The sequence below is a fragment of the Cenococcum geophilum genome (assembly GCF_001692895.1).
Source record: "Cenococcum geophilum 1.58 unplaced genomic scaffold K441scaffold_25, whole genome shotgun sequence".
NCBI classification, from domain to species: domain Eukaryota; kingdom Fungi; phylum Ascomycota; class Dothideomycetes; order Gloniales; family Gloniaceae; genus Cenococcum; species Cenococcum geophilum.
In genome coordinates this window covers 329,768-354,786 of record NW_027137583.1, presented here as the reverse complement: position 1 = coordinate 354,786, position 25,019 = coordinate 329,768, and the positions used below count along the sequence as shown (strand labels likewise).

Below are 25,019 nucleotides of genomic sequence, written 5' to 3'. Positions count from 1 at the left end.
GACTATAGGAGGTTATATTATAGGACTTTATTATTAAGTTGCTAAAGTTAAAAGATCTTATTACCGGATAAGATTATAATATAATCTTAGTAATAATAGATAAGCTTATAAAGTAGGGATACTTTATAGCATATATAGAAGAAATATTAGCAGAAGATATTACTAGAATTTATATTAAAGAAGTATTTACAAGATACAGAGTACTAAGTAAAATTATATTAAATAGATATCTAAGATTTATATTAGTATTTTAGGAGGTATTTTTAGCGGAATAAGGGGTTAGGGTAGCAACTTTTACCGTATATTATCCGCAGACAGACGGTTAAACGGAAAGGTTAAATTAGATACTAGAGCAGTATCTAAAACACTATATTAACTACACACAGAATAATTAGGTATTATTATTACTAGTTATATAGTTTATATATAATATAACACTATAAAAAGGGATAGGCATATTACTATTTAAGACAAATTACGGATACGAGCTAAGAATATTATTATTACCATAATAAGTAAAGAAAATAAGTAGTATAGCTAAAGAAAGGATAAAGATACTAATAAATCTTTATATAAACCTTATAGAAATAGTAAAAGTAGTATAGTAGAGAATAAAAAAGTACTATAATGCTAAGAGATCTAAGGGACTAGATCTTAAGGAGGGAAATAAAGTATAGCTACTATATAAAAATTTTAAGAGTTAACAACTAAGTAAAAAGTTAGACCACGTTAGACTAGGACCTTTTAAAATTAAATAGAGGATTTTACTAGTTATATTTAAGTTAAACCTACCAGCTAAAATAAAAATCTACCCTATATAGTATATCGCGATGCTAAAACCGGTATATAGGAATATTAAGCCACTGGTTTATAAGGTAGACATATATAAAGGGTAAGAAGAAGATAAGTGGCAAGTTTTAAAGATCGTAAGTTATAAGGACATTAATAATAAAATATAGTACGAAGTAAAGTAGATAAGCTATAACGAGACTACCTAGGAGCTACTAGAGAATTTAAAAAACGCTATAGGAAAGGTATAGAAGTATTAAAAGAAATTAGGTTAAGCAGTATTAATAAAGAAGGATTACTAAAAAATAAGTTACCTAAGGGGGACCTAAAAAGAGCAGTTGCTAAACTACTTAGATCTATTTCCTTCTTAGCTAGAAAAAAGTCCGTTCTTTTATTACTAAGTTCCTATAGACCTTATTCTATAAGTTTCCACTCCTTAAAATAAACCTTCTTATATACCTTCTTAAGACGGAGTAACTAAGTAGACGCCCCAATACAGGCTTTAAGAGCCTTTTACTCTACGTTATAAAAATATTCTAGCTTAGCAAGAGCCTAAGACAGTTTACTATATAGCTATATAGCAGCAGATTAAACATAAGACCTTAAGATAAATTAATTAGGGAACTAGACGACTATTAAGAGTAATAGGACGCGTATATTTAGTATTAGAGATAGAGCGAACATTACAGGACGAACAAATATTCGCTTTAGTGCACTTTAAGTAAGAGGATAGTTATTATAAAGATAGGTTCGCTAACGTAACGTAAACTAACCCCTTTTTTAAACAGCGAGAATATAGAGACGGTATAATCTTACTAAGAGATAATATCACAGCAATAGTACGGGCACGACGTTGCGCTTGCGAAGAAGAGAGAGCTTTAGGCATAATAAGTAATAATATTAACTTAATTAATTAGATAGATATTATACCTCTAATAAACAACTTAAAGATGTTTAAGATCTTTAAGAATAAAGATAAAGAGGAGGGAGATAGTATTACGGACGCTTTAAGTATAATGTTATAACTACTTAGAGAGGAGTTAAAAGAAGCTAGTTAGTTAATTTAGGCACGGTCTAGGATAGAGTCAGTAAAACTATATAATAAGAAATAGTAGCTAAGGTTATATAACGTTGTACGTAGTATATATAGTATATAAAAGGAACGTATATATAATACGTATAATACGTATATTATATATAAGGAGGATTTTATAGGAGTATGGTTGTATATTTAAGGACCCTTAGTCCCTACCTAGATAGTTCCTTCCTTATAGTAATTCTTAGAATACAATTAGAGTTAATCTATTAGGCAACCACTCCACTAGTTATTATTACGTTATTAACTTTAATTTATATTACCTATATACCTAGCCTATTAACGAGCCTATTATAGTACTTGCTATAAGGTTCCGTTATAGGTAGAAGTTATAAAAACTAAAAAAGGACTAGATCCCTTTTACGGTATAAAGGGGTTTCCAGTTATAAATTACTTTAACCTTTTTAGGATTAACTTTAATTCCTTTTATAGTAATAATAAACCTAAGGTACTTTATATGTTTTACTCTAAATTTATATTTCTTAATATTAACTTATAAGCCTACGTTCCGTAGTCTCTCTAGGACCTTCTTTACATAAACTTTATACTTAAGTTTATTGTCTAAGTATATAAGGATGTCGTCTAGGTATACTATACAGAATTTATTAAGATAGTTAAAAAGGACATTATTTATATACCTTTAGTATATAGCTGGCCTATTTATTAATTTAAAAAAAGGACTTTATATTTATAGGACCTATAATAGGTACGGAATATTATTAAATCTTTAGATGCAGGGTTTATTCTAATTTAGTAGAAAGCTTGGCGGATATTAAGTTTAGTAAAGATCTTTACCTAGCTTAAATGTATAAGAGTTTTATTAATTAAAGGAATAGGATACTAATTCTTTTAAGTAATATCGTTTAGCTTTTAATAGTCAATACAGAAATAAAGGCCTTTATTAGGCTTTTTTATAAATAGGATAGGGGAATTAAAAGGGGCTTAGCTTAGCTTAATAAACCCTTTATTAAGATTCTTAATTAAGTACTACTTTATTACTTTTAGCTTATCCGTTAATTATTAGTATAAAGGGCTATATCTTAGCGAGTTATTAGCTTCTAATTAAATCTTATAATTGTATATCTAGTAAGGAGGTAACTTGTTTAAAGCCGCTTTTAAGAATGCATTCTTATATCCCGCATAAATAATAGGGAAGAGGCATTTAACTAGTTCCTTATCAGTTTCCTTAGCTAGCTTTTCTTTCCTCTTATTAATAATCTGGTTAATTTTATACAAGCTAGTTATAAAAACCTTATTATCCCTTCTATATATATTAAAATGGAATGCTATAGCGCTAATTGCCGCGATATTTACTATGGGGGGGTTGTATAATAATAGGGGTATATAGGACCTTAGGGGCTTCCGGGGTAAAGGCGTTATTATTACTCTTTTTAGCTCTTATTGCATCTTTTAGAGGTTATCTCTTATATCCTATTAGTATGTTCTCTTCTATATTGGTTAAATCTACGTAATTTAGACATTGTCTATATCGCTATTTATCCCACTACCGTATATAGAGTCTTCGTCAACTATAGCGCTCTAGGGGAGTATCTTTATTAGTATAAAAGAGTTCCTTCTAGCCTCGCGACGGGCATCTTCTTAGGTAAAGGCTAGGTCGCGGTCCCTAACATCCTACTAGTAAGTAGGGTTAGCCCTTACGGCTAGTGTTACGGTTAGTTTAGATTTCCCTAATAAAAAAAGGTAATTTCAGTTTATCCTCTGGCTAGATAAATTATCTTTATTATATATTTAGCTAAATATCAAAATAGGATATCTATTTTTAGCTAAGGATTATATTATAGGACCCTAGGTCTAGAATGCAAAAGGGGATACTATACTAGTATTGTCTATTAAGAGCGATATACAACTTTAAGATATAGGTAACTGGCTTACCGGCCTAACTGTTATATCCTTTTACTTAGACAGGCTTTTCTAGTCTAGTGGCTTTTATATTTAGAAACTTAGCAACATTATTTATATAGGCAGTATTTATAAAGGTAAAGCTATTTGCTCTAGTATTAATAAAGGCGGTTATATTAACACTATATCTATTTTAAGATACTATATATAGAATTATAAAGTGTTTTCCACCTATTAACTAACTTAGATTAATCTTTTTAAGATTAATAGGGTACACTAGGGGGGAGTCTTTCCCTAGGGTTCTTCTTTTCCCAACTTATCGGATATCTCTCCTTCCTCTATCTTCTTAATATCGCCTATATCCTTTAGCTCTAGGCAAGATAAGGTAAAGTAACTATCCTTATCGCAGTTATAGCATATAACCGTAGCAGGGTCAATTAAGATATTACGGCGATTACTAGTTAAGGGCGTAGGACGCAGTGGGTTAGGCGAGGCTTATGGATACGTAGTAGTAACCGCTTTTAGAGCAGGGACCGCAGTAGCTTATCTTCCTACTCTAGCTCCTATAGGTATAGTTAATGGGTTTTAGAGTCGCTTTTACCAATTAAGGTGGGCGTTAATTTGCTTTAGTTCTAAATCTAATAATAAATAATAAGCCACGAGTCTTTTATAGTTTGGCAGGTCGTCTAAGGTTACTATAATCTTCTCTTATAGCCTAATTATCAGTTTATCGTATAGGTCCAATTAGTAATTTTTAAGGGGGACTTAGCCTTCTCCTATAAGGTATAGGAATTAAGTCTAGAATTTAGTAAAGGGTTAGTTTAGTTTTATTATTAGGCGATTATAGTTATACTAGGCATCCTATACTTTATTTAGGTTAACATAAATAGTAGCTAGGTACTATAGTATCTTATTAACAGATGTAAATTGGATAGGGGAATTATCCTTAAACTTAGCTTAAAGGTGCCGTTAGGCGTCCCCTATAGTTCAACTAAAGAGGTAAAGTATTTTAGCTTCTTTAGAAAGGAAATGGTTATAGTTAACGCGGAGCTTTCCTCGTACTTAAATCCTCTAATTCTTAAAGGTAGGGTCTATCCTATTAGATAGTGGTTAGGGGTTAAGGAGCTTAATAAACTTTAATTGCTTTATTATCGTATCCGTACTCTCTAGTGTATTATATTTAGTTAAGTAGATAAAACGACTAGGACTTCTAAAAGGGGGAGCTAAGCTACTTTATAGGGCCGTAAGGCTATCCAGAATCTCTTATAAAGTCTTTTATATACTTTAAGCTTAGAAATAATCGGCTTCCTAATTAGCCATTAGGGCACAAATCTATTTATATACGTCTATAATATTATTATTATCTTTAATTTCGGATCCTAATTAAATCTTATGTTCTTCTTAGGTTAGGGCAGCTCTTTTAGATAAGCTTACTTTAGGTACTATTATTAGCTTCCTAAGGTTCGTTAGTATTATACGCTTTGGTTTTAATTCTAGGGGTATAGGTCTAGTCCTATCTAGCTAATAGAGTAGGATATTACAAAGGCCTTCCCAGGCAGTATAGAGTTGTTTTAGTGTCTAAGTATAGCACGTTAACGCGTTATTGCAGACGAAGTTTCTTTTAGGGTGGGATATTATTAAGGCCTTCCCAGGCAGAATAGGGTGAGCTTAGTATAATATTACGGCTCGTACAAATGCCTCTAAACCGAAGCTTGTAGAATGCTATATTACGAAGATACTAAGCTAAGAAGAAGAGGAGAGGTATATACAGGAGGTAAAGACGTAACATATACGCGTTATAACGCCAAGTCCTTAGCCAAACCCCTAACTAGGCTCCCTGTCCAGGTTACGCGTTACGGTGCCGTAACAAAGAGTTACTATACGGATCCTGTCCGGGAAAATAAGTAGCCTGTTATAATATATGGGGTACTATAGTTAAGCTGCGTATTAAGTTGGCTACTATATATAGGTGGAAGATTTATAACCGTACTTATACTTAAGCTCTATATAAAAGGAGGTAGATAACCAATCGCTAAGGGAGGCGGTACTGGTAACAATTAAAATTGCTAAATAGGTAGGCGACTAGGACTACCTGTAGAGGTAGGCACCTTTAGGTGCGAGACCTTTGGCCAATAGATCCCAAACATTTAATCAGCTTATTATTTGCTTAAAAACGATAGGATCAACTTAAGCGCTTCTTCTATACCTCACAATCTCCACTGGAGGGTGTCAAACGTCAGGTTTTTGAGAAAGTTAAGCCGTTAACGACTCCCTTGGGCGAGGCGTTTAGGAAGTACGTCATACCTTGATCTATAGTGAGTGTTAGCGATTCAGTTAATCGAGGCACGAGCACAGCGGGAAGAACGCATGCAAGCCCGTACGATTAGATTGTCTATTAACGAGGATCCAAAGCTAGAGAAAGGGAAGGAGAAGAATAGCGGCGCCGCTCGAAGTTTTATACGATCCTCCAGTCACGTGACCATAACTGCCTGCAGTCTGCCATCTTCTGCCAGTGCCGTAACAGTCAGCTTTTGTCGATCCAGGTCGGATTTTGGTGATTACCCTGTTCCTATTCCAGTTTCCTATCACCTTGTGACCTCATACCGTTTCCATTACCTTTCCATTACCTTTCCATTACCCATTACCGACTGAATGGCAATGTCGATCAAGTGGCAATGAGGTGACAGTTTCAAATCGACGTCAGTATCGACGTCAGCCTTTGCCACCTACCTAGTGTATATCCTTTGCAACGGTAGAATTCGTCCTACGGTTGTCGATAAGAGCTAGCTAATAGAATCAATATGATCAAAGCTGTCACCATACACATACTTTTGATTCTAGGACGTCACCGTTACAAGGGATAGTGAGGCTCTAGAGCTCCTCTTGCAATGGGATGGAGTCATTATTCTTTTTATCTTTTGGTCAACCGATCGACAGCTTTAATGAGATAATGGTGAGGTTTACTAGATAACCTACGGCTACAATTAAATTGCCTAGTAAGCTAGCACCGGAGGGCTTTAAGATATTAAACCTTTATTAATATAGAGATATTTATAAAAATTATTATAGAGACTTCCTGGTATATTAGTGTTACGTGTTAGTAGAGCTTTAGTAGAGCTTCTATAAAGTTGTCGACCTGTTGCCGATCACTGCTAGGGGTGCCTATGACTCACCCACCTTATGTATATAGTCTCTTTTCTTCGTTGGTCAATCTACACACGAGTCCTCCTTTTCTGACCTGATTTTTACGGTCGACAAGAGCTTTAGTGGAGTTCCGTGTAGAGGTTTGATAGAGCTCTATATAGAGGTTCGATAGAAGTTTGAGTAAAGCGTCGTGCAGAGGTTTAAGTAGAGGTTTGATAGAGCTCCGTGCTAAGATTTAAGCGGAGTTTCGTGTAGAGCTTCAAGTAGAGCTTTGAGCAAAGCGTCGTGCAGAGCTTTTGTTAAACGGACGATCAGGAATGAGAACTCTGTCTATTAAATGTGGCTCTAGGGCCTCTATATATACGTGAGATAGGTGTATGCAACAGAGACAGGTGGTAAGACTTATGAGGGTAAGCAGCTGAGCGGTGAGATATACGAGAGTAAGCAGCTGAAAATAGTAAGCAAGTCCGATTTGGGTTGACAGCTTTGTACAGAGCTTCTCTATGTAGAGCTTATGTTTAGGCTTGTTCTTAAAGGCCTTGTAAACAAATTTGTATAGAGTTTTGTGCAGGCGTTTGTGCAGATGTTCGTGCAGACGTTTGTAGAGACGATTGTATAAGCGATTGTAGAGCCGTTCGTAGAGACGATTGTGAAACTTCCTAGTTATTAGTGCTGCGTGTTAGTAGAGCTTTAGAGCTCCGTACAAGGCTTCGAGCAGAGGTTTAAGGGGGAGACCCCCTTGGATCCCCCCCTACGCACTGCGTGCTCCATTCACTGCTTGGGCAGAGCTCTTGCAGAGGCTTTGGTAGAGCTCCGTGCACGTCTCCCCCTGAGCTTCGTTCCGCAGAGCTCTACGGTTCCAGATGCAGAAGCTTGTAACTGCTACTCCTCCGCCAATACAGCTCGCTCGAGGCTCCAAATTAGATGCATTAGATGCGTGTGGAGTCCTCTACAAACTAAAAGAGCGATATTTGCGATATCGGCAGGGGTAAACATATTGCAATACAAATAGGGCGTAAATTCGTGAAGTTCGCTCAGTCTCGGCTAAGCTCTGGATCAAGTTTATTAGGTAATAAGTAGTAGAAATCTAAAAAGGTATATTAAATGAAGTTTAAATAAAGCTAATAACCGATAAAACTTATATAGGTGGGGTAGACTTTTATCTAATGCTAGCTGTAACGGAGTAAATTTTAGGCTGAACCTTAAAAGAGAAGAGGGTAGTGTTATAATATAATAAATGTCAGGTGACGTGTTACCTCCGGGTGGTGGCGTAGAGCCTGCACCTTACAATAAATAAAAGTATGTCTAGTGCAACAAGCTTATTAAAAACGGGGCAAGGCTAGAGTTAGAAACAACTTAACCAGGATCAAGGAGTTAGAGTAGGAAAAGAATAAGCTAAAGAACTGCAGGATATGGAGTAGTATACTACTAAAGACAATAGTAATATTGGGGGCCTAAGTAGTTAGGCCTCACTTCTCTAGTAAGCGAACTAGTAGGTTTAGATCAATAGATTAAACGACTGAGAGATTAATCTAACTAAGTTTAGGGCTTCACTAGCAAGCAAACTAGTAGGCTCAAGTTGGTGGATCCGTGGATCAAACAACTAAAGAGCTAATTCAACTAAGTTTGGAACTTCACGGAGGTTTCACATAGAGTTAGAATTATATTTAAAGAGACATATTCTCTCACTCAGATAAAACCCTCGTGGTTAACTTAAAGTACTATCAAGCACCTATTGATATTAGTTATTTATACTACCAAACGCGTTGGATTCGAGCGACAAGACGATGAGAGACTTAATATTGGATGAATTAGGTATGGTACTGTAGTAAGGAACCCTTGTATAACCTCAATTGACGGCGTCCCCTTACTAATCGGTATACTAACCTTACGCGTCATTTTCTCGAAAAACCGCTCTAGTAGGTATCGAGAGTCCGCCAGCCTCGCAGTTAGCGTCTGTGCTACTGAGGGTCTAACGCTCCGTTTGATCTGTAAAAACACGCATGAGCAGCGGTGCTTTAGTCCAGACTACAAGGGGGGCGTATTGCTAGCCTCTTGGCATAGGATGTATGAGAAGCTTCGCTTTGTCCATACCCTTGTACATGGAAAACCGGCTCTGCAGAGAAGGTGTTATACCATCTACAGTATGTTTTCCCTATCAACGGGGCCATGACTTACTCGGTGCGCTGTCGAGCAAGCTCGAAGCGGTGAAGCAATGCGCTGAGGAGACGCCGTAGCAGACTTGTACGCAAACCAGCGACCTTCTCCACCTCGAGCACGGCCAAAATCGGGTTCGATGGTGAGGGCGAGACGACGGACGATGCAGGGCGGGTGGATTAAGAGGACTGCACACGGTGAGCCACGACGTCTGACGTCGCTGGGGTAGCCCAGCGGTCGGGAGGGGCAGTTTCCTGGGGGTAATAGATTGCTTTTGGTGGAGCGTAAAGGAGCGAAGAAGGAATCCATGAAGTAATAGCAAGCAGCGTGCCAGACGCTGCACTGCATGTGATCAGGTTAGGTTTCGCGATGCTGAGCAAGATGGAGTCGGTGCGCCGGTTTGCCTCCAGACGGGGCTCCCGGCAGCCTGCAGCACCAGGGCGTGCGCTCACCAGGGGCTGGGCTGAGGCGGAGGAGGGCGCTGGGGAAGGCGCTGGGGAAGGGGCACTGGGGAGGGCGCTGGGAGTGGCCGGGTAGGCGCGAGAACCAGTCATGGAACAGGCACGGGATCTAGGAAACGGGTTTCGCTAAGGGAGCATGACATGAAGCCGCATCTGCCCAGCTGGCGAGGTTTTCGATTTTTGGGATTTCTATGACCCAGAGAAACCAGCGCGCTACGCAGGGCCAATGCACCCAATTCATCACAGCGATCTCGCAATTTCTTCCCTCTAAACAGTCATTCACCCTGCCAGAATGACCTCTGCGGCCCGCCCTCCGCCAATCGGCCGCGCACGCCTAGCCTGCTGCTACTACCCAGCTACCCAGCTACCCATCCAGCTACCAACCCAGCTCGCCATCTCGTCATCTCGCCATCTCGCCATCCGGTGCTGTCCTTGACTAAGTCGCTACGCTTTGCCATGTCCGCCGAGATTCACTGCGGAATCTCCGCGCTTGCCTCTGGGTGAAGATATAATGTCTGCCCGCTGCTTCCTCAAAGTTTATCTCCCTTCTCCACATTCCAACATCATCATTACTCTTTACGCAATAGCGTACCAATTACACATTACACGTTACCCACTACCCTCTAACCATTACATATCACTACTTCATCCCAAGCCTTCTCATATACGTCGCCACACCCTGTCCTAGATAAAAACTTCAATGCACATCAACAACTTCCCCTACGAAGTCCTCTCCCAAATCCTTGAAGCTGCCACTAAGCTCAACGAGCGCAATGGAGCCACTTTTACCTTTGGCCTCTCCCAGGCTCCCCTCCCGCTCCAGAAAGCTCCTCTCCAGCGGTACGTCAGAGGGCCTGTTCCCCCGGACATGCTGAAGTGGGATGCTACTGCCTCGATCCGCCTAGTCTGTTGGACATGGCACGAGTGGGCTCTCAACTATGCCCTGAAGGATGTCTACATCCGACGCTGGAGAGGCTCTGAGCGTTGGGCTGAGCTGTCCCAGAAACGAGGTGCGCATTCACCCTCCCACTAAAAGCTGCTACTTGCTGACACCCAAGATGAATCCCCTGCTAACTCGTACCTTAGAGAAGTACGACATCTACGAACTGATTGAGAACCCTTCGGGCATAGCTGTCTATCGAGACCCTTTCTGCTCTCTGAACCGCACAGTCAAGCTGCTCTCCGATTATCCTGCAGTGGCATCTAAGATTCGTCGTATGTGGTTCAATGGCTTCTACGTCTCTGAGACGGACCAGCAGATTTTTCGTGTTCTGCGTAGCTGTGCAAACCTAACGTCTGTCAGCTTGCCCTGGACAACTCTGCGACACCTTGGCGCAAAAGAATGGGGGCAACTGCTCCTCTGCAATGGGGCTCCGCTCCAGTCGCTGGAGTTGCTCGCTGTAGATCTCACGGCTGCACAAGTAAAGGATCCGAAGAATCAGGTCGATATGCACCCACTAGCGTCCGGCTGCGTAGACTTCAGCCGACTTCGCAAGTTGAAAATATTCGGTGACTCCACGTTCATGCCGATCAATGACCAGGATCTTCAAGCCATTTCACGTACAGCCACGAGGCTCGAAGAATTCCACCTGACTTGCCATTCGACAATCTCAATAGACGGTAGGTTTCGCGTGACACACTTTATCCAAGTTATTGGACTATTGGGGCTAACCGTTGTTGATTCAAGGTGTTATGTCCATCGTCAAGTCTTCTCGATCAACGCTGAGAGTTCTAGAGCACTCTCCTCGATCTAATGATGGGTTCTGGCATCCCCATCCCGGCTCTCTCCCCGACAGCGAGCATATATGCACAGTTCTCACCGGTTGCCCACGGTTGGAAACGGTGTCCTTGTCTGTTCCTTCCATGTGCTCTGCTCTCTTTGCTAATGAGAATGTCCGTTGGGAAGGAGACTGTCAAGTCCGGGCAGCACGGCTTTGCGGCCATAAAGACGGCCGATCGAGCATTGGCGCTCAGGAGACGCTCCAACAATTGCTTCAGCAAGCTCGTCGGCTCGTGTCAGCTCGGGCAAGATCTTATGTGCCCAAGGGTTTATCCGTCGAACTATTCTTTGCCGACTTCATCTTCGAGCCGCGCATAAGCTCTGTCCATGGTGACTTCCAGCTTGCTGAACTAGCTTCGGAAGGTGCATGGCCTGCTTCGCGCACACTGTCCCAAAAGGGGCCTTATGGTACAACTGGACTGTATGGCAAAGATGAAGAAGGGTTATTTGAGCGCATTGATGAAGGAGAATTCCTTGATGGGGTTAGAAAAAATTGGCTCTCTATCTCGGCATAAGTCATTCCAAGGCCACTTGAAATCATGCGTTTGACAGGAATGCTTCGGTTATCTGTGCACTGCATTTAGCGAAAAGGCGCGTGAGGAGTCGGGGAGGGAGAGCACTCTTGCTTGTTTGAGCATTCAAAGGTTTGTCTCCGGGAATTCGGTTGGGTCGCATCCTCCGGTCAGCACGACGAAAATCCTATAGATTTCCATTTTAGTGCGCATCTTTAAATAATTTAAAATCTCAACCGTCAAATAATGGTGTATTCTTGCGATACTGGAATAGCATGCCGTGCTGGTGAGTATTATGTCTAGCTCCCTGGGGCTTCTTCCTCGAAATGGCAAGGCGCTTCTTGGTTGGCGTAGCAGGATCTAGTCCACCGCTCGTGGCGTTGTCCATAGAATGTTCTTCCAACCCACGGCGCACTTCTCGATAGACTCTTCAAACTCTATTTATCTTAGGATGGGAAGAGGCCCTGGCGGCTCATGTCACGAAATACCCGATTTACGTTTACATTTCTTTTCATCCCCATAGTTGATGAAACACGACATTTCTATTTCGCCAAATCTACAGGACCCTAAAGCATAATGTCCTCAATTCTCAAACATCAGTAGCCATTGCCTCCCTTCTATGTTACTCTCTCTAGCTACTTTCAGAACAGAGCGGTAGTCCAACATGACTATTGATCCAGTTCAGCACAACCCTATGCCAAGTTAGAGAATTTTCTGGTTTCAAGACCCAGTGGTTTTCGTCGGGAAACGTGAGGAACTGGCTTTCAACTCCTCGTCCCTGGAGGGTGTTGAACGCCGCCAAGCCTTCGGCCAAAGTTAACCGGTAGTCCAGCTCACTGTGGATGACCAAATGAGGTGTTGCCCAGTTATGTGTATACGCCGAGGGGTCCCATTTAAGCCAATCCTCTCGGTTGTTCCAGAGCGCCCCGTTGAATTCATGAAAAGGGAAATACAGCTCCTCGCTCGCCATCTGCCCAGCCATGCTGAAGACACCATCATGCGTTACGAGAGCCTTAAACTTACGACCCAAGGGCTGGCCCTGGACCCAATTTATCATATATCCACCTGTTTTCGTATTAATAGACTAGCGTTTCAGGCGATAGCTTTACATACCATAAGACGCGCCGAGCGCTACGGCCCGACCCGTGTCTACGTATGGAAGATTCTCCTGGATCCAATCAAAACCTTGGGAAATATCTTGGTAAGGCAGCCCACCCCATTGGTTCTGAATGGCGTCTGTAAAATCCTGACCGTAGCCAGTACTCCCGGTGGGATTGGGGCAAATGACTACATAGCCTTGCTCGGCAAAGACTGCTGGGTTCCATCGGGTGCTCCAGCCATCGGTCCATGACCCTTGAGGCCCGCCATGGATGAGGTAGGCTAAAGGATATTTTTCCGTTTCGTTGAATGTAGATGGCTTGACAACCCAAGCATGCACTTGCGTGTTCTTCGCCGCCCCTGGCCAGCTGATCTCTGCGACTTGCTTTCGGGATAGTCCAAACATAGATCCATCACGTGAATTGGAGGAAATGATGTTGTGGCGCTGGGAGCGATCAATCAAGTGATAGGTGCTGTTGTCAACCAAGCTCGTTGAGGACATAAATACATCTCCAGTTACCAAAGGCCGAACATCTAATGACAAGTCAAATTTAAATTTGGAAGAAGTATCAATCAAGAATATTTCTCACCGGTTATGGTACCACTGTTAAATATGAGCTGTGGAAGTGATGCCTTGATCAAGTCCACCAATGGCACTGAGAAAAGGCAAACTCTGCCTTTGTCTTCTGCCAACAGATACAGTTGTTTGCCATCACGGCTCCACGCTATCGTTTGTGGGCTGCGGTCCCACTTTCCTTTTCTATCTTCCGAAGCAAAGGCGTGTATAACCCATGATGGCCGGCGAATGTCGGGAACAACGAATAGCTGGTTCTTATCCGATTCATATCCGTCTTGCCGCATGGACAAGAAAGCTGCTTGCTTGCCATCGGGAGAGAAGACCGGCGCAGTACTTGCACCTTCAAATCCGAAAATATCTATTTTCTTAGGGCTCGGAAGAGCTGAATCTAAGAAACTTGTTGTTGGAATCAAATAAACATTGACTTTGGTATGTGTGGCCGGATTCAAGTCAGGGTCTTTCGCGACGAATATCAATCCACTGGAGCTGATATCAAAGTGGTCACTACCGCCAAAAGGCGGAACAGGAGATTCCAAAGCAGTTCCCTTCAGCGCATTTACTAGTGGTGAAAGGCTATATTGAGCGTAGCTGTGAGTTCTTGGCGAGGGTCTTGAGATCATTCCCAGCCATATGGCACTTCGATTTGGTGTTATATAAGTATCCCAGTGCCGAACGAATAGGGACTTGTACAATTTAGCCGAAGAGTGTGGCTTCGGCGCGGTTTCAGGGTTATACAAATCACCGTCTGGGTTGGCCTGCGCGGTTATTGCCAATGCGAATTTATTTTCCTCTAGCAAATGAAGTTTTACGTTGCTCGCAGGTGCATCGATTATGCCAGCTGTGTAGCTGCTATAATTTTCTCAGCCTGAGGGGTCTAAGCCAATGTTTAGGAAAACAGATGACTCAATTACACAGGTTAAACTAATCAATACGGGACAAATTGCGAGGCTCGGTTCAGTGATATGTGGTAACGTAGGAATTTTCGAGTCGCAACTAAGTCGAAGGGATATATAACGAGCGGTTTGGCATGACTGACCTTTTCTTGAAGTTTTCGACTTGTCCAACTTTGACCTTTGTGGAACCTTTGTCACCAGGCGTCAAAATAAGAACATGGTCATCGCCGAGCCAATTGGGTTCACTCGCTCCATCCGAGTCAGTTATGAGAGTGGATCTCTGAGTAGCAACATCAAGCACCCGGATTTCGGAGGTCTTTGAGTGCTCTGCAAAGGAGTAAGTGGAGGTGGTGTATAAGACTCGAGATCCGTCTGTATTGGGTACACCTGCGGACCGCCTTGGAACACTGAGGAGGACCTCCGGCGTGAACTTTGTCGCCCGAACTGTCATCGTTGAAGCACGAGATCTATGCGAGGAATAAGCCTTTTTTTTGTAAATTATGATAGCGCGTAATTCAAGGAAGTTCAAGCAAAGTAAATAATCCTAACAAAGAGATGTGCAAAATGAAAAGAAACTGGCCGAGGAAAGCACTGGATGAAGCGACTTGGAACCTTCCTGGTCGCAATCGGCCCCGAGGGATTCATACCTGAAGTGCAGCCACTAGCTGCGTGCAAACTAAATGCTTTATGATAGGTAGAAGAAACGGATGTGAGTAGTGGTTATATTTGACGGACAAGGAATGCAGCTATATTGTAGGTCCCTAGCTAGCCCTGCCGTGGCCAAGTGACGTTGAAGCGGCTTCTCCCGCTCTCCGCCAGAGCCGCCCGGGCACAATCACACTGCAATGCAATCAAGACCCAACCTTACTATAAATGGCAAGCGTCAGGTACCCTACACAGAAAGTTGCTCTCCCAACTCCTCTTCATATTCTGTTTTGGGTTGTGCATAGTCATCGTCTATATTTATCAAAATTTGGGAAGGTCGTAGAAAGTTTTTCGAAAATCAATTCGAGAAATCCCTTTGGGTTTCTAAGTCCCGTGGCGCAGTGGTAGCGCGCCGTTCTTATATAATTCGTCAGACTTATATGACCACCATCTGGTAATGCGGATGTCACGGGTTCGAGCCCCGTCGGGACTATGCCACTATTCATTTTTTATGTTCATGCAGGCTTTCCTTTTTAAGCACGTTATTCTTCGTTGGTAGGGGTACTTGGGCAGCCTCTTTGAGTTCAGCGGCGTGTCACGTGATAGGTCACGTGACGGCGCGTGGGCCATCTTGTAGATACCTTCTCAGGCCACTGAGCCCCTTAGATTCTTCCTCATAGAGCATCATATGTATCATTTCCACCAGCCTACTCAGTAGCCTGTCATTCTTTATCCCTTAACACATCAATTCGGGTCCTCAGGTCATCGATAAGGGTCAACCAATCAGATCAGCTAAATTTGGTGGCTGTACTCAGGAATATGAGGCTGCTATGTGTGTTTAAATCCTTTCAGTAGTCTTTGATGGCCGGCTCTATAGTAATTCCTATATGAATAAGCACTCCGAAGTACGCGTAGAGCTCCTGTCTGCATGTTGGCTGCCATGCGCGTAGGTGTTCTGCTTCCTTATCTAGCGGATAGAGCTCCGTGTGCTTATTTGTCCACTCTATAAGCTTATCCATAATCTTATCCGTAAAGAACGGTCTGAATAACTCGAAAGGGTTGTATATATTAACGTTAGAGCTAGCGGCATCTGTCGGGGGGTGGGATAGCCTAATTATTAATAGAGGTTCGAATTCGGAACGGTTAGGGTTTGGGGGGCTCTTTTCGCCATTTTATTTGGGGGAAGGTTATATTAGGTCTTCTGAACAAGATCTACATTAATTCTAGCACGATTGGAAAGCATGGTGGCGGTGTGACGATTGAATTCTATATAGATATACGCGTTGTTTTTTTAAAAACGGTATTCCGCACGGACCACTTACTCTGAGGACCTTGACGTGTTAAGGGATATAAACTATTTATTAAAAAGTACCTGGGTATTAATAATATTGGAATGATTGTATATGCTAATAATTAATTAACTTAGATTGCTAAGTCTGTTTAACTTTAATTTCAAAATTCTGAGGCTATTTTTCTAGGGGGTTTGGCTAGGACAGGCTCAAGCTGTGGCAAACCGTCTGACGTTGTCTGCCTGGGGAAGGAGGTTTGAGCATAGATCCCTTGATCAGCAAAACATTACTTTTGCCAAACCAAAGCAGCGTAGTGCACAATCACATAAATGCTCTTAATGGGTTTGCCTTCTCTAAGCGCAAATACACTATCAATGAGTCATTCGAACTGAATCCAGCTAGGTATTCAAAGAGAACCTACAAAGCAACTGCATACCATTGGGTCGCTGGAACCTTCATTGCGATAGCTCGTCGGGCGGGCTATGCATTTAATCTACCGCAGAGGCACGCCCGTGAATTAGAGATTCAGTCGACCATGTGGCATTTTACTGATCCAAAACATGCGATACCTCTAGCTCCAAACAGACAAGTCCGGACATAGGCACGGTGTACCCGTCAACAATACAAGATAGATCATGCAGAGAACACGGAGCGGCTAGCACGGGCAGTTCGGCTTTCGCATACCATATCGCAAGCTATTACCTTCCTACAGCGCCCGGTAAACCGTAATGGCATGTCCGTGATATTCAATGTCCGGAAGTAGTGTGTAAATCGTATTTCTTAATCATGTTCGTCCTCTGTAGTTCCAGGGCATCCGTCCATACTTGCATCATGATACTGGTACTTACACCAGAAGCAGTAGTGATGTGTATCGCGTAGGTAGAGTACCAACCTCTCAAGTCGTTCGGTGACAGGCAATGCATTAAACTCTTCCAACTGCGGGTCCTCTTCTTCCAACTCCTCCTCAAGTATGTTCCACTTTTCCTCCCTGCCGAATGCCCGCCTATCGTCTTCGTCTTCATCGGGGTCAGTATAGGTTGGGAGTCGTGAGCGGCTCTGGGCTAGGTCATAACGCATTCTCCCCTCTCTTTCCTTCTCCAGTCTACGCCGCAATAGACCGCGCCACAAGACGTTCATGCTCTTCAGGGTTTCTGTAGATCCCCTAGATGTCCAACATTTCCCTTGGCGGTCTGGTAGTTGATCTGACTTCTCTGCAAGAATTCCATTCTCCTTTACCTCAGTATCCAATCTCTCGGCAACTTTTTGAGCATTGATCAATTGGCCTTCCTTTCTTCTCTCTTCTCTTTCCGATCTCATTCGTTCCCTGTATTCGCCCTCTTCTGCTTTGACCCGTTTAGCTTCATGCTCAATCTCCTCTCGAAATTTCCTCTTTTTCTCGGCGTCGAGTCCAATACCACCCTTGTCTTCCTTCATGACTATATTGATAGGCTCAGCACGCCCATCTTTGGACGCCCCTAAAGTGTCGCCTTGCTTGAAACCAAATTTTGCCATCATCTTAAAACCTTTGTTGGAAATGTCCAACGACGTCGCCAGGGCGGTCTCTCTTGCAGCCGCTTCGTCTGCTTCCTTCTCGGCCTTCGATTTCACACGAGCTCTAAGTTCAGCCTACAGAATATATATTAGTAAGATAATAGAGAACACAGAAACAGCATTAGGGATTCACCTGCCTCACGCCGCTTCCGGGCCTGTCGCTGAATAGATGTCTCCTTCTCGGGTTTTGTAGGCTCCATTATCACCATGGACATGTAGTCGTCGACATCTTCGCTACTATCCATTAGCTCCGATGGGGTATTATTTAAATCAGGAGGGGGCGTGTTGTGAATTAAAAGTCTCGGATAGTCTCAGTGTAGAACCGACGCTAGACCAAGGTAGCTGTCCGAAGTTTAGCCGCGGAAGGGAAACTTCCCTGATGACCTGGCACCGAGGGAGTACGTTCTGCATACGACTAAAAAAACAAACTCCTGATCGAAAGCAGCAGACCTTTTCCCCGGCAAAGCACCACAGCGATGAAAAGCCGTTGAGAGCTTTCTTGGGCTCGACGAGAACCACAGTGAGTCTGCTCGCTATATATATCCAGCTCAGAGCTTCCTCAAGCGACGCAAGCACCCATTTCATGTGAGCGTTGCGTTCCGACGCCAATACGTGTATGTAGAGTGCCGATGTGTGCCAACTAACATGTTTTTGTTCCAACTACCAAACCAGAAGGATGCTCATCCGATGGTGGAGGATAAGCTTGAGTACGCAAATATCGATTATGCGCTCGTCATCAGCGAGGAGTACGGAGATGAGCCATTACACCTATTGGTATGGCTCTGATGTTAAAAGATGATAACAAACCTCGTCAGCCCTCTCGAAGATTGGAATCTTTGCTTCACAGTACAAGCGCGCAAGAGGAGTCCCAGCTTCATTCCAGGCCAGTCCTAGCACAATAAATTGAAAGAGTGGCTTCATCTCACTAAAGTACTCAATTGTAAGGCCTGAAATGAGCTCACTTCCGGAGGTAGCAGCTCGGGTTCTTACGGCGGGGGCATGAACACTCACTGCGTGAGGCATATTAACATGTAGAGCTGAGAAAATAGCAGGCATGTCGGGCTCAGCGCTCAGGAACAAGGCCAGACCTTGCCCTCCCTGTCTTGATCTTGATCGACTCCCCCACACTTGGCTAAATTTCATGCGATTGTGCCGCGCCGCAACCGCCGAGCCATGACGCTAGCAGCAACGTTTCGGGCGACGCTCTGCTCTGACATGGATCTTGGTTCCTTTGTGGCAACAGAATTATTTTGCGCAGTTCGTCTTGTGGATGAGAAATGTTGGGTAGGCATGCGGTGGCGCGCCAGATTTCCAATGAATGGGTGCAAGCGAATGCAGAGCAGACAAGCAAGGAGGCAAGTAGGGAGGCAAGTCAATGCATCCAGATCCAATCAGTCACAACAACAATCAGCATCAATTACATGAACTCCTGCGTGGCTGCTTTCATCGGTTTCGTCGTGGAGGCTCGAGCATACGCTTCTGGCTCCTTTGTCGCAAAGTTGCCCCGGTCGCGCGCAAGACATCATCTCGGGCAACTTCCTCTTTAAGCTTCTCTTGCTGGGCGCTGATTGGCTATAATGCAAACAATCAGGATTGCCACTCAATCTGCCAGCGTCCGGCCTGCCAGTCTAAGGTCCAACTAGTCTTTCGTCGTATTTCCTGTCCGCTCCCGCTAGCATGTGCTTCACGTCCATTGCTCCATATTCTTAATTCGTTTGCCTCCCCGCCTGTGCTTCCACATGCTTTAACAATACTGGAGCACCGATAGTTTGTGGTTTGCTTTCACTGCCATTCCAGTTTGTTTGTCCCTTCTCAACTCCCAATTCTGCTCGCTATGGAGAAAGATGAACCTACAGTGAAGGAGACGACCGACCAACTCGCGCCCTCTAGCTCAGTAAACGAGTCGAGCTTTCCAAAGAAAAGAGGTTTCGGCGCTGCCCTTTTCCCTCCTGGAAACACACCCGGCCTACGTCCAAGAGCGAAAAATCACTGCAGAAAATTCTGGTGGTGCGATGGCCTGGTCCTCGCCGTGATTGTTCTTGTCATAGTTCTACCAATGTAAGCACATCTCCGTCCTCATTTACTCACAAGAATGCTTTCCGATGCATTGCCCCGCCATCTTCAACTCAAGTGCCAGTACTGCATCTAACCGATTCCAGTATATACGTGGCTATCCCTAAGAAAGCCCAACACGATGTCAATGCTTCCACGCTCGAGATCCAAGTGCAAGATATCAGCGACCCTACTTCTTCGACAATCCATCTGAAACTAGTCAGCGTTGCACGTAGCGGTAGCAGCTTTCATCCCACGTTGGACGCATTCCAAGCCGCTCTCTTTCTAGAGGACACTGAGCCAAATATTATACCCTTTGGATACGTCGAAATCCCGAAAACTAATGTCGAACACGAAACGACTATTACCGTGGATCAAACTCTAAATATCACTAACATGGATCAATTCATTGATTATAACAAAGTCGTCATGAACAGCGATGAATTTCGTATTGCTATCCGCGGGCGGACCGGTCTACATCAGAAGGGCCTATCAAAAATCAACGTCGATTATAACAAGGTTGTAACAATGAAAGGTCCGAGGTCTCGTTGCCCTGCATTTAACTACCTACTAAAGGTTCTTTCTCTAGGTTTGAACAAGCTTAGCGGCTTCAACATTACCGGCATCCATATCCTGACCACAAACGCGTCAGACGGCTCCAACATGAATGGCACTGTTTCAATACCTAACCCATCGGTTTTAACTGTCGATCTCGGCAATGTCACATTGGACCTCTCAGTTCAGGGTACGCCAATCGGACAGTCGTTGCTCCCGGACCTTGTCCTCAGGCCTGGCGACAATGTAGTTCCCATGCGCTCGACCGTCAACCAGTCGTTGGTGATAGGGATGATTACGTCGTCGTTCAAGAATGGAATGTTGCCGCTTGACATTGTTGGCAACTCGTCCGTCAGCAACGGGCAGCATCTTGAATATTATGAAGCTGCGATTCAGTCCAACACACTGCACGTCGATCTGGACGTCGGCAGTGCTCTCGCCGAAATTGGGTTAAACATTACAGCGCTGTGAATCATTCTCATCGATATCACGAAGCTGCTTTGTCGTCCCGCGCGTCCGGTTTGTTACGTTTCGCTGTCGGCGCACAACGGGAAGAAGATGGGTCGGGGGCATCACTCGGGCGGGGGTGGAGATATCCGGGCCCAGGCAAGCGGAGAGCATGTACATATATATCTATATATCTGCACGAGGACTAGATTGTTGATAGGATTGGCAATTAACAATATACAATGGCTGCGGCGCAGACATTATTTATATTCTTCAAGTGGTTCGTAGAAGCTCGAGACAGCTCGAGACAGCTCGAGAGCTCGTTGTCGCAAAAGCTTGTGAAGATGCCAAGGCTGTGAGCGCCGCCATGTGCGCCACGGCAGATGGGCGGACGATCCCCCGCAGACACAGAAGGCTTGCCCTATCCGGTTAGTATGGTCTTCCTTGCCAGGCACACAGTGTGCAGGTCACGGGCGATGTTGGCGGCAGGGCGGGGTATCAGGCTGACAAATTTGATTATACTTTCTGACAACTGGACGGAATGACAGCGCGGTCGCAGCACGAAGAGCCCCGCTGACATTTCTGGCGCCCTCCATTTGTAAGGGTGATGTAAGCAACCCTGCTGAGACGCCAAGCATGCCGCCGGGCTCGGATGCACGTCGGAAGTCTATGCTTCTCTATCGCTAGCTGACGCCATATAAACTGCCCCTCACCCTTCGTTGTCACTCCATTCTCATACTCTTCCTACACCGCAGTTCTCTACTCTATTGCTCAATTTCCCGATCTCCCAATTCCTCTATTTCTCAATTGAACCTTTCAGACCGATCGAACGCTGCCTTACTTTTAAACATGGCTCCCAAGATTGCAATTGTCTTCGTATGCTACCGTTGATATAATACAACTTTCAGCTCTGTTTTTCCGACTTTCCATCTCAGTGGTATGGCTAATAGTTTGTAATTGCGCAGTACTCCATGTATGGCCATATTCAGAAGCTAGCTGAGGCCGAGAAGAAGGGTATTGAGGCCGCAGGTGGCTCTTGCACCCTCTATCAGTGTGTGCCCGCTTTTCGAATTCCGTACAACCCAGAAAAATACTCACTAGCATTAAAGGATCCCTGAGACACTTTCTGAAGAAATTCTCGGCAAGATGCACGCTCCACCAAAATCAGCGGAGATTGAAGTCTTGAAGGACCCTGCTACTCTCGAGCAATACGACGCCTTCTTGTTCGGTATCCCCACTCGTTACGGTAATTTCCCAGCACAGTGGAAGGCCTTCTGGGACAGCACTGGGCGTCAATGGCAGACGGGAGCGTACTGGGGGAAATATGCGGGTGTTTTCGTGTCCACCGGTACTGTATGTTCTCCCCATCGAAGACTCGTTCATCATCACAAGCGCCTAATATGAGATATAGCCTGGCGGGGGCCAAGAATCCACTGCCATTGCGGCTATGAGCACTCTAGCTCACCACGGCATCATCTACGTGCCACTTGGTTACAAGACAACTTTCGCTTTGTTGGCGGACGTGAGTGAAGTCCGCGGCGGCTCGCCTTGGGGTGCTGGTACTTTTTCTGTAAGCAGATTAGATGTCCTTAACACCTCACCTATATTCCGGTTGCTGAGTTTTGTTTTAATTAGGGTGCGGACGGTTCTCGCCAACCCACTGCTAAAGAGTTGGAGCTCGCTCAGGAGCAGGGTAAGGCCTTTTACGGTGCTGTATCCAAGGTCAGCTTCGCTTGACTAGATGGCGGGAAAAGGACAGCTGTAGGAGGGAACGGAGTTACAAAGAATGCTTCGGAAAATACAAATCCACCAGAAGCGGCTGGAACAACACAGAATAGCTCAGCACCTGCAGGGGAGGTAGACCACGACAAGGAAGGACCTTGTGGTCTTCCTCGGAAGTGTTCTATCTTATGAAATGAATTTTCGTAAGGTTAATTTTCATGACAATCTTGTGACATTGCCAAGCACATTGCCTGATTCTCATACTACGCCCTGCACCGTTGGATTATATATAAACTGAAGTTTTGGTGTCCTCGGTGTGCCTCCGTGAATGTTTTTAGATGGCTGTAGTACTTATTAGTATGATTTTGGTGCTGAAAGATGAGAATAAACTTCATCAGCTTTCTGAAATGTGAGAGTGTTTTTCTCCAGTGGAGTAAGTTGGACCTATTACAGCAAATCAGAACAACAGTCCCATCTCACTCAACCTTTAATCGAGATGAGCTCTCTACTGGAAGTGGCAGCACGAATTTGTGCAGCAGAGCCATAAACACTCACCACGTAAGGCGTACTGACGTAACGTCCCTCCCTGAGTGGCGCAAAACCCCCCGTGCCGCAATGAATCGATTGTTTACGCATCTCAACTCTCTCCCCCGTGATTCTATCAAGTTATAATTATAGTAGGCTGCCTTGCAGCGGGAACTAGCTAAACGAAAGACCAGGATTCGATTAAAAGAATGTCTGAGATAAATATCCTCCTCTTTCAAGAGTTCTCCTTTGAAAATTCAGCTCGCCACTTCACGTATGTATGTATGTATGTATATTCTATTATGGCCATGCACTATCTAGGGTATGGGCCGTTATAGAGCGCTAACTAAATACTTCCTGCCATTAACATGCATGCTCTAGTTTAGAAGCCAACTATGAGAACTATATATTTATTACCTAACACCATGCTTAACTAAGGAAAAAATAAAGGAAAGTAATGTGTTACTATTAGAAGAAAGTTAGAGTTTAGAGGCGAGCCTAGGTAAGTAGTTTTTGACGCCTTGTGTTCGCAGGGCTATTTCAGCGTTATGCGCTTCTTAATCGGCGACGTACTAGTAGAGGCACGTGTAGAGGAGGCTCGCGGTATATTTGGTTAGATAATTAGAGGAGGGATTCTTAAGAGTTTTTGCTTATTAATGTTGGCTTCTATACTCTCTATATCTTATACGCTTAAGTATAAATGTCTAGTCTCTTTTGTAAATTTAATTATAGCTTTAACTATACTAATGTTTAGCTTCTAGCGCTTAATTAGGCCGTTAATATTTCTACCTCCTTTTTGTCTGTATAAGTAGCCTCCTAATATATATAATAGATCCCTAAATTAATTTCTATACTGCTCTTTTAGTTTAAACCTCTACTATATCTACCTCCTATAAGAGAAGAGGAAGTGCTGTATTAATTCTATAAGCCTATAGTTATATAACGCCGTCTCTAATGTATTAATTTTGTGGAGATATTCTTTTAGAAATAACTTGCCGGTCTATAGCTACGTAAGAATAGCAGCTTCTAAGCTAATTAGCTGCTAATATAATCCTATAGCCTTTCTAAGGTAGAGTGCTGCGTTAATCTTCCTTATAAACTTGCCTGTATTAGATCTTCCTAATAAAAGCGGTTCTATTATTATTTTGGCTTTTTTTAAGGCTTGCGTTATAAGGTACCATAGGAGGCCGTCTCTCTATAGTAGCTCCTCGCTCTTTAGTCTTATTGCTACTTTAGCAAGCTTATTAGCCTTCTTATTTCCTATAAACCCTAAATGGCCTAGAATCTAGTATAGCGTAACATTGTTTAGCTAAAGCTTTTTTAAGATCTCTATAACTACTTCCTAGTAGGCTCTAGCCCTCTAGCTTTATACTAATAGTAACGCTAATTACAAGTTGGAGAATATTCTTATACTAGAAGCAGGTATTAGAAAACCTACTTAGTTAATAGCCGTACACGTGGAGTCCTATAGCTAGTTAGCTGCTTTACTAATTACTAAAAGCTCTATAAGGTAAGCGTCGGCCTAATTAAAGCTTACTACCATTTTTAAGAGTATTGCTTTAGATGGCGTAGTATATACACTAACTCCTGCCCTACTATTACGCACCGATGTATTAACGTATATATTAACCTACCCTGGCTTATAGTCTTTAATAATAGCTTAAGTATACTCTTCGTCCTTATATATTACTATATTAGGCTTAGCTACCTACAGTAGGTATATATATAGTTTAACCTCTAGCACCCTATTTACCTAGACATCCTCGCATATCTTTACTATCCTCTAGAGCGGCGATCGGTATTATCTATAGAGCCTCTGTCTTCGAATTATCTAATAAGGGTATAATTTGCCTAGTTTATAGATTA

General features: G+C 43.4%; 6 protein-coding genes and 1 non-coding gene across 7 annotated transcripts; 4 read left to right on the top strand and 3 right to left on the bottom strand.

Annotated features, from left to right (window-relative positions):
* Positions 1 to 8,381: 8,381 nt before the first annotated feature.
* K441DRAFT_660998 (uncharacterized protein) lies at positions 8,382 to 9,461 on the bottom strand. The gene is made up of 2 exons (XM_067648805.1): positions 9,068 to 9,461; positions 8,382 to 8,878 (listed from the first exon to the last, which is right to left on the bottom strand). The coding sequence occupies exons 1-2, from the start codon at positions 9,353 to 9,355 to the stop codon at positions 8,639 to 8,641; spliced, it is 528 nt and encodes a 175-aa protein (XP_067503163.1). The 5' UTR covers positions 9,356 to 9,461; the 3' UTR covers positions 8,382 to 8,638.
* A 746-nt stretch (positions 9,462 to 10,207) lies between these two features.
* Positions 10,208 to 11,802, top strand: K441DRAFT_687588 (uncharacterized protein; the record flags this gene model as incomplete). Its single annotated transcript, XM_067652107.1, has 3 exons — positions 10,208 to 10,517; positions 10,594 to 11,127; positions 11,195 to 11,802. The coding sequence occupies 3 exons, from the start codon at positions 10,208 to 10,210 to the stop codon at positions 11,800 to 11,802; spliced, it is 1,452 nt and encodes a 483-aa protein (XP_067503162.1).
* Positions 11,803 to 12,245: 443 nt separating this feature from the next.
* On the bottom strand, positions 12,246 to 15,149 carry K441DRAFT_660994 (dipeptidyl-peptidase 5 precursor). Its single transcript, XM_067648804.1, has 5 exons — positions 15,015 to 15,149; positions 14,511 to 14,834; positions 13,488 to 14,323; positions 12,913 to 13,431; positions 12,246 to 12,864 (listed from the first exon to the last, which is right to left on the bottom strand). Exons 2-5 carry the CDS (start codon positions 14,816 to 14,818, stop codon positions 12,431 to 12,433), a joined length of 2,097 nt encoding a protein of 698 aa, XP_067503161.1. The 5' UTR covers positions 14,819 to 14,834; positions 15,015 to 15,149; the 3' UTR covers positions 12,246 to 12,430.
* A 250-nt stretch (positions 15,150 to 15,399) lies between these two features.
* K441DRAFT_t19 lies at positions 15,400 to 15,505 on the top strand. Its single transcript has one exon. It is a non-coding gene; the product is annotated as a tRNA-Ile (tRNA).
* A 1,576-nt stretch (positions 15,506 to 17,081) lies between these two features.
* Positions 17,082 to 18,097, bottom strand: K441DRAFT_564610 (G-patch-domain-containing protein; the record flags this gene model as incomplete). Its single annotated transcript, XM_067643658.1, has 2 exons — positions 17,082 to 17,916; positions 17,970 to 18,097. 2 exons carry the CDS (start codon positions 18,095 to 18,097, stop codon positions 17,082 to 17,084), a joined length of 963 nt encoding a protein of 320 aa, XP_067503160.1.
* Positions 18,098 to 19,361: 1,264 nt separating this feature from the next.
* On the top strand, positions 19,362 to 21,040 carry K441DRAFT_660992 (uncharacterized protein). Its single transcript, XM_067648803.1, has 3 exons — positions 19,362 to 19,910; positions 20,012 to 20,439; positions 20,494 to 21,040. Exons 1-3 carry the CDS (start codon positions 19,687 to 19,689, stop codon positions 20,928 to 20,930), a joined length of 1,089 nt encoding a protein of 362 aa, XP_067503159.1. The 5' UTR covers positions 19,362 to 19,686; the 3' UTR covers positions 20,931 to 21,040.
* An 817-nt stretch (positions 21,041 to 21,857) lies between these two features.
* K441DRAFT_660991 (benzoquinone reductase) lies at positions 21,858 to 23,092 on the top strand. Its single transcript, XM_067648802.1, has 4 exons — positions 21,858 to 21,957; positions 22,016 to 22,259; positions 22,318 to 22,476; positions 22,542 to 23,092. Exons 1-4 carry the CDS (start codon positions 21,878 to 21,880, stop codon positions 22,641 to 22,643), a joined length of 585 nt encoding a protein of 194 aa, XP_067503158.1. The 5' UTR covers positions 21,858 to 21,877; the 3' UTR covers positions 22,644 to 23,092.
* Positions 23,093 to 25,019: the final 1,927 nt, after the last annotated feature.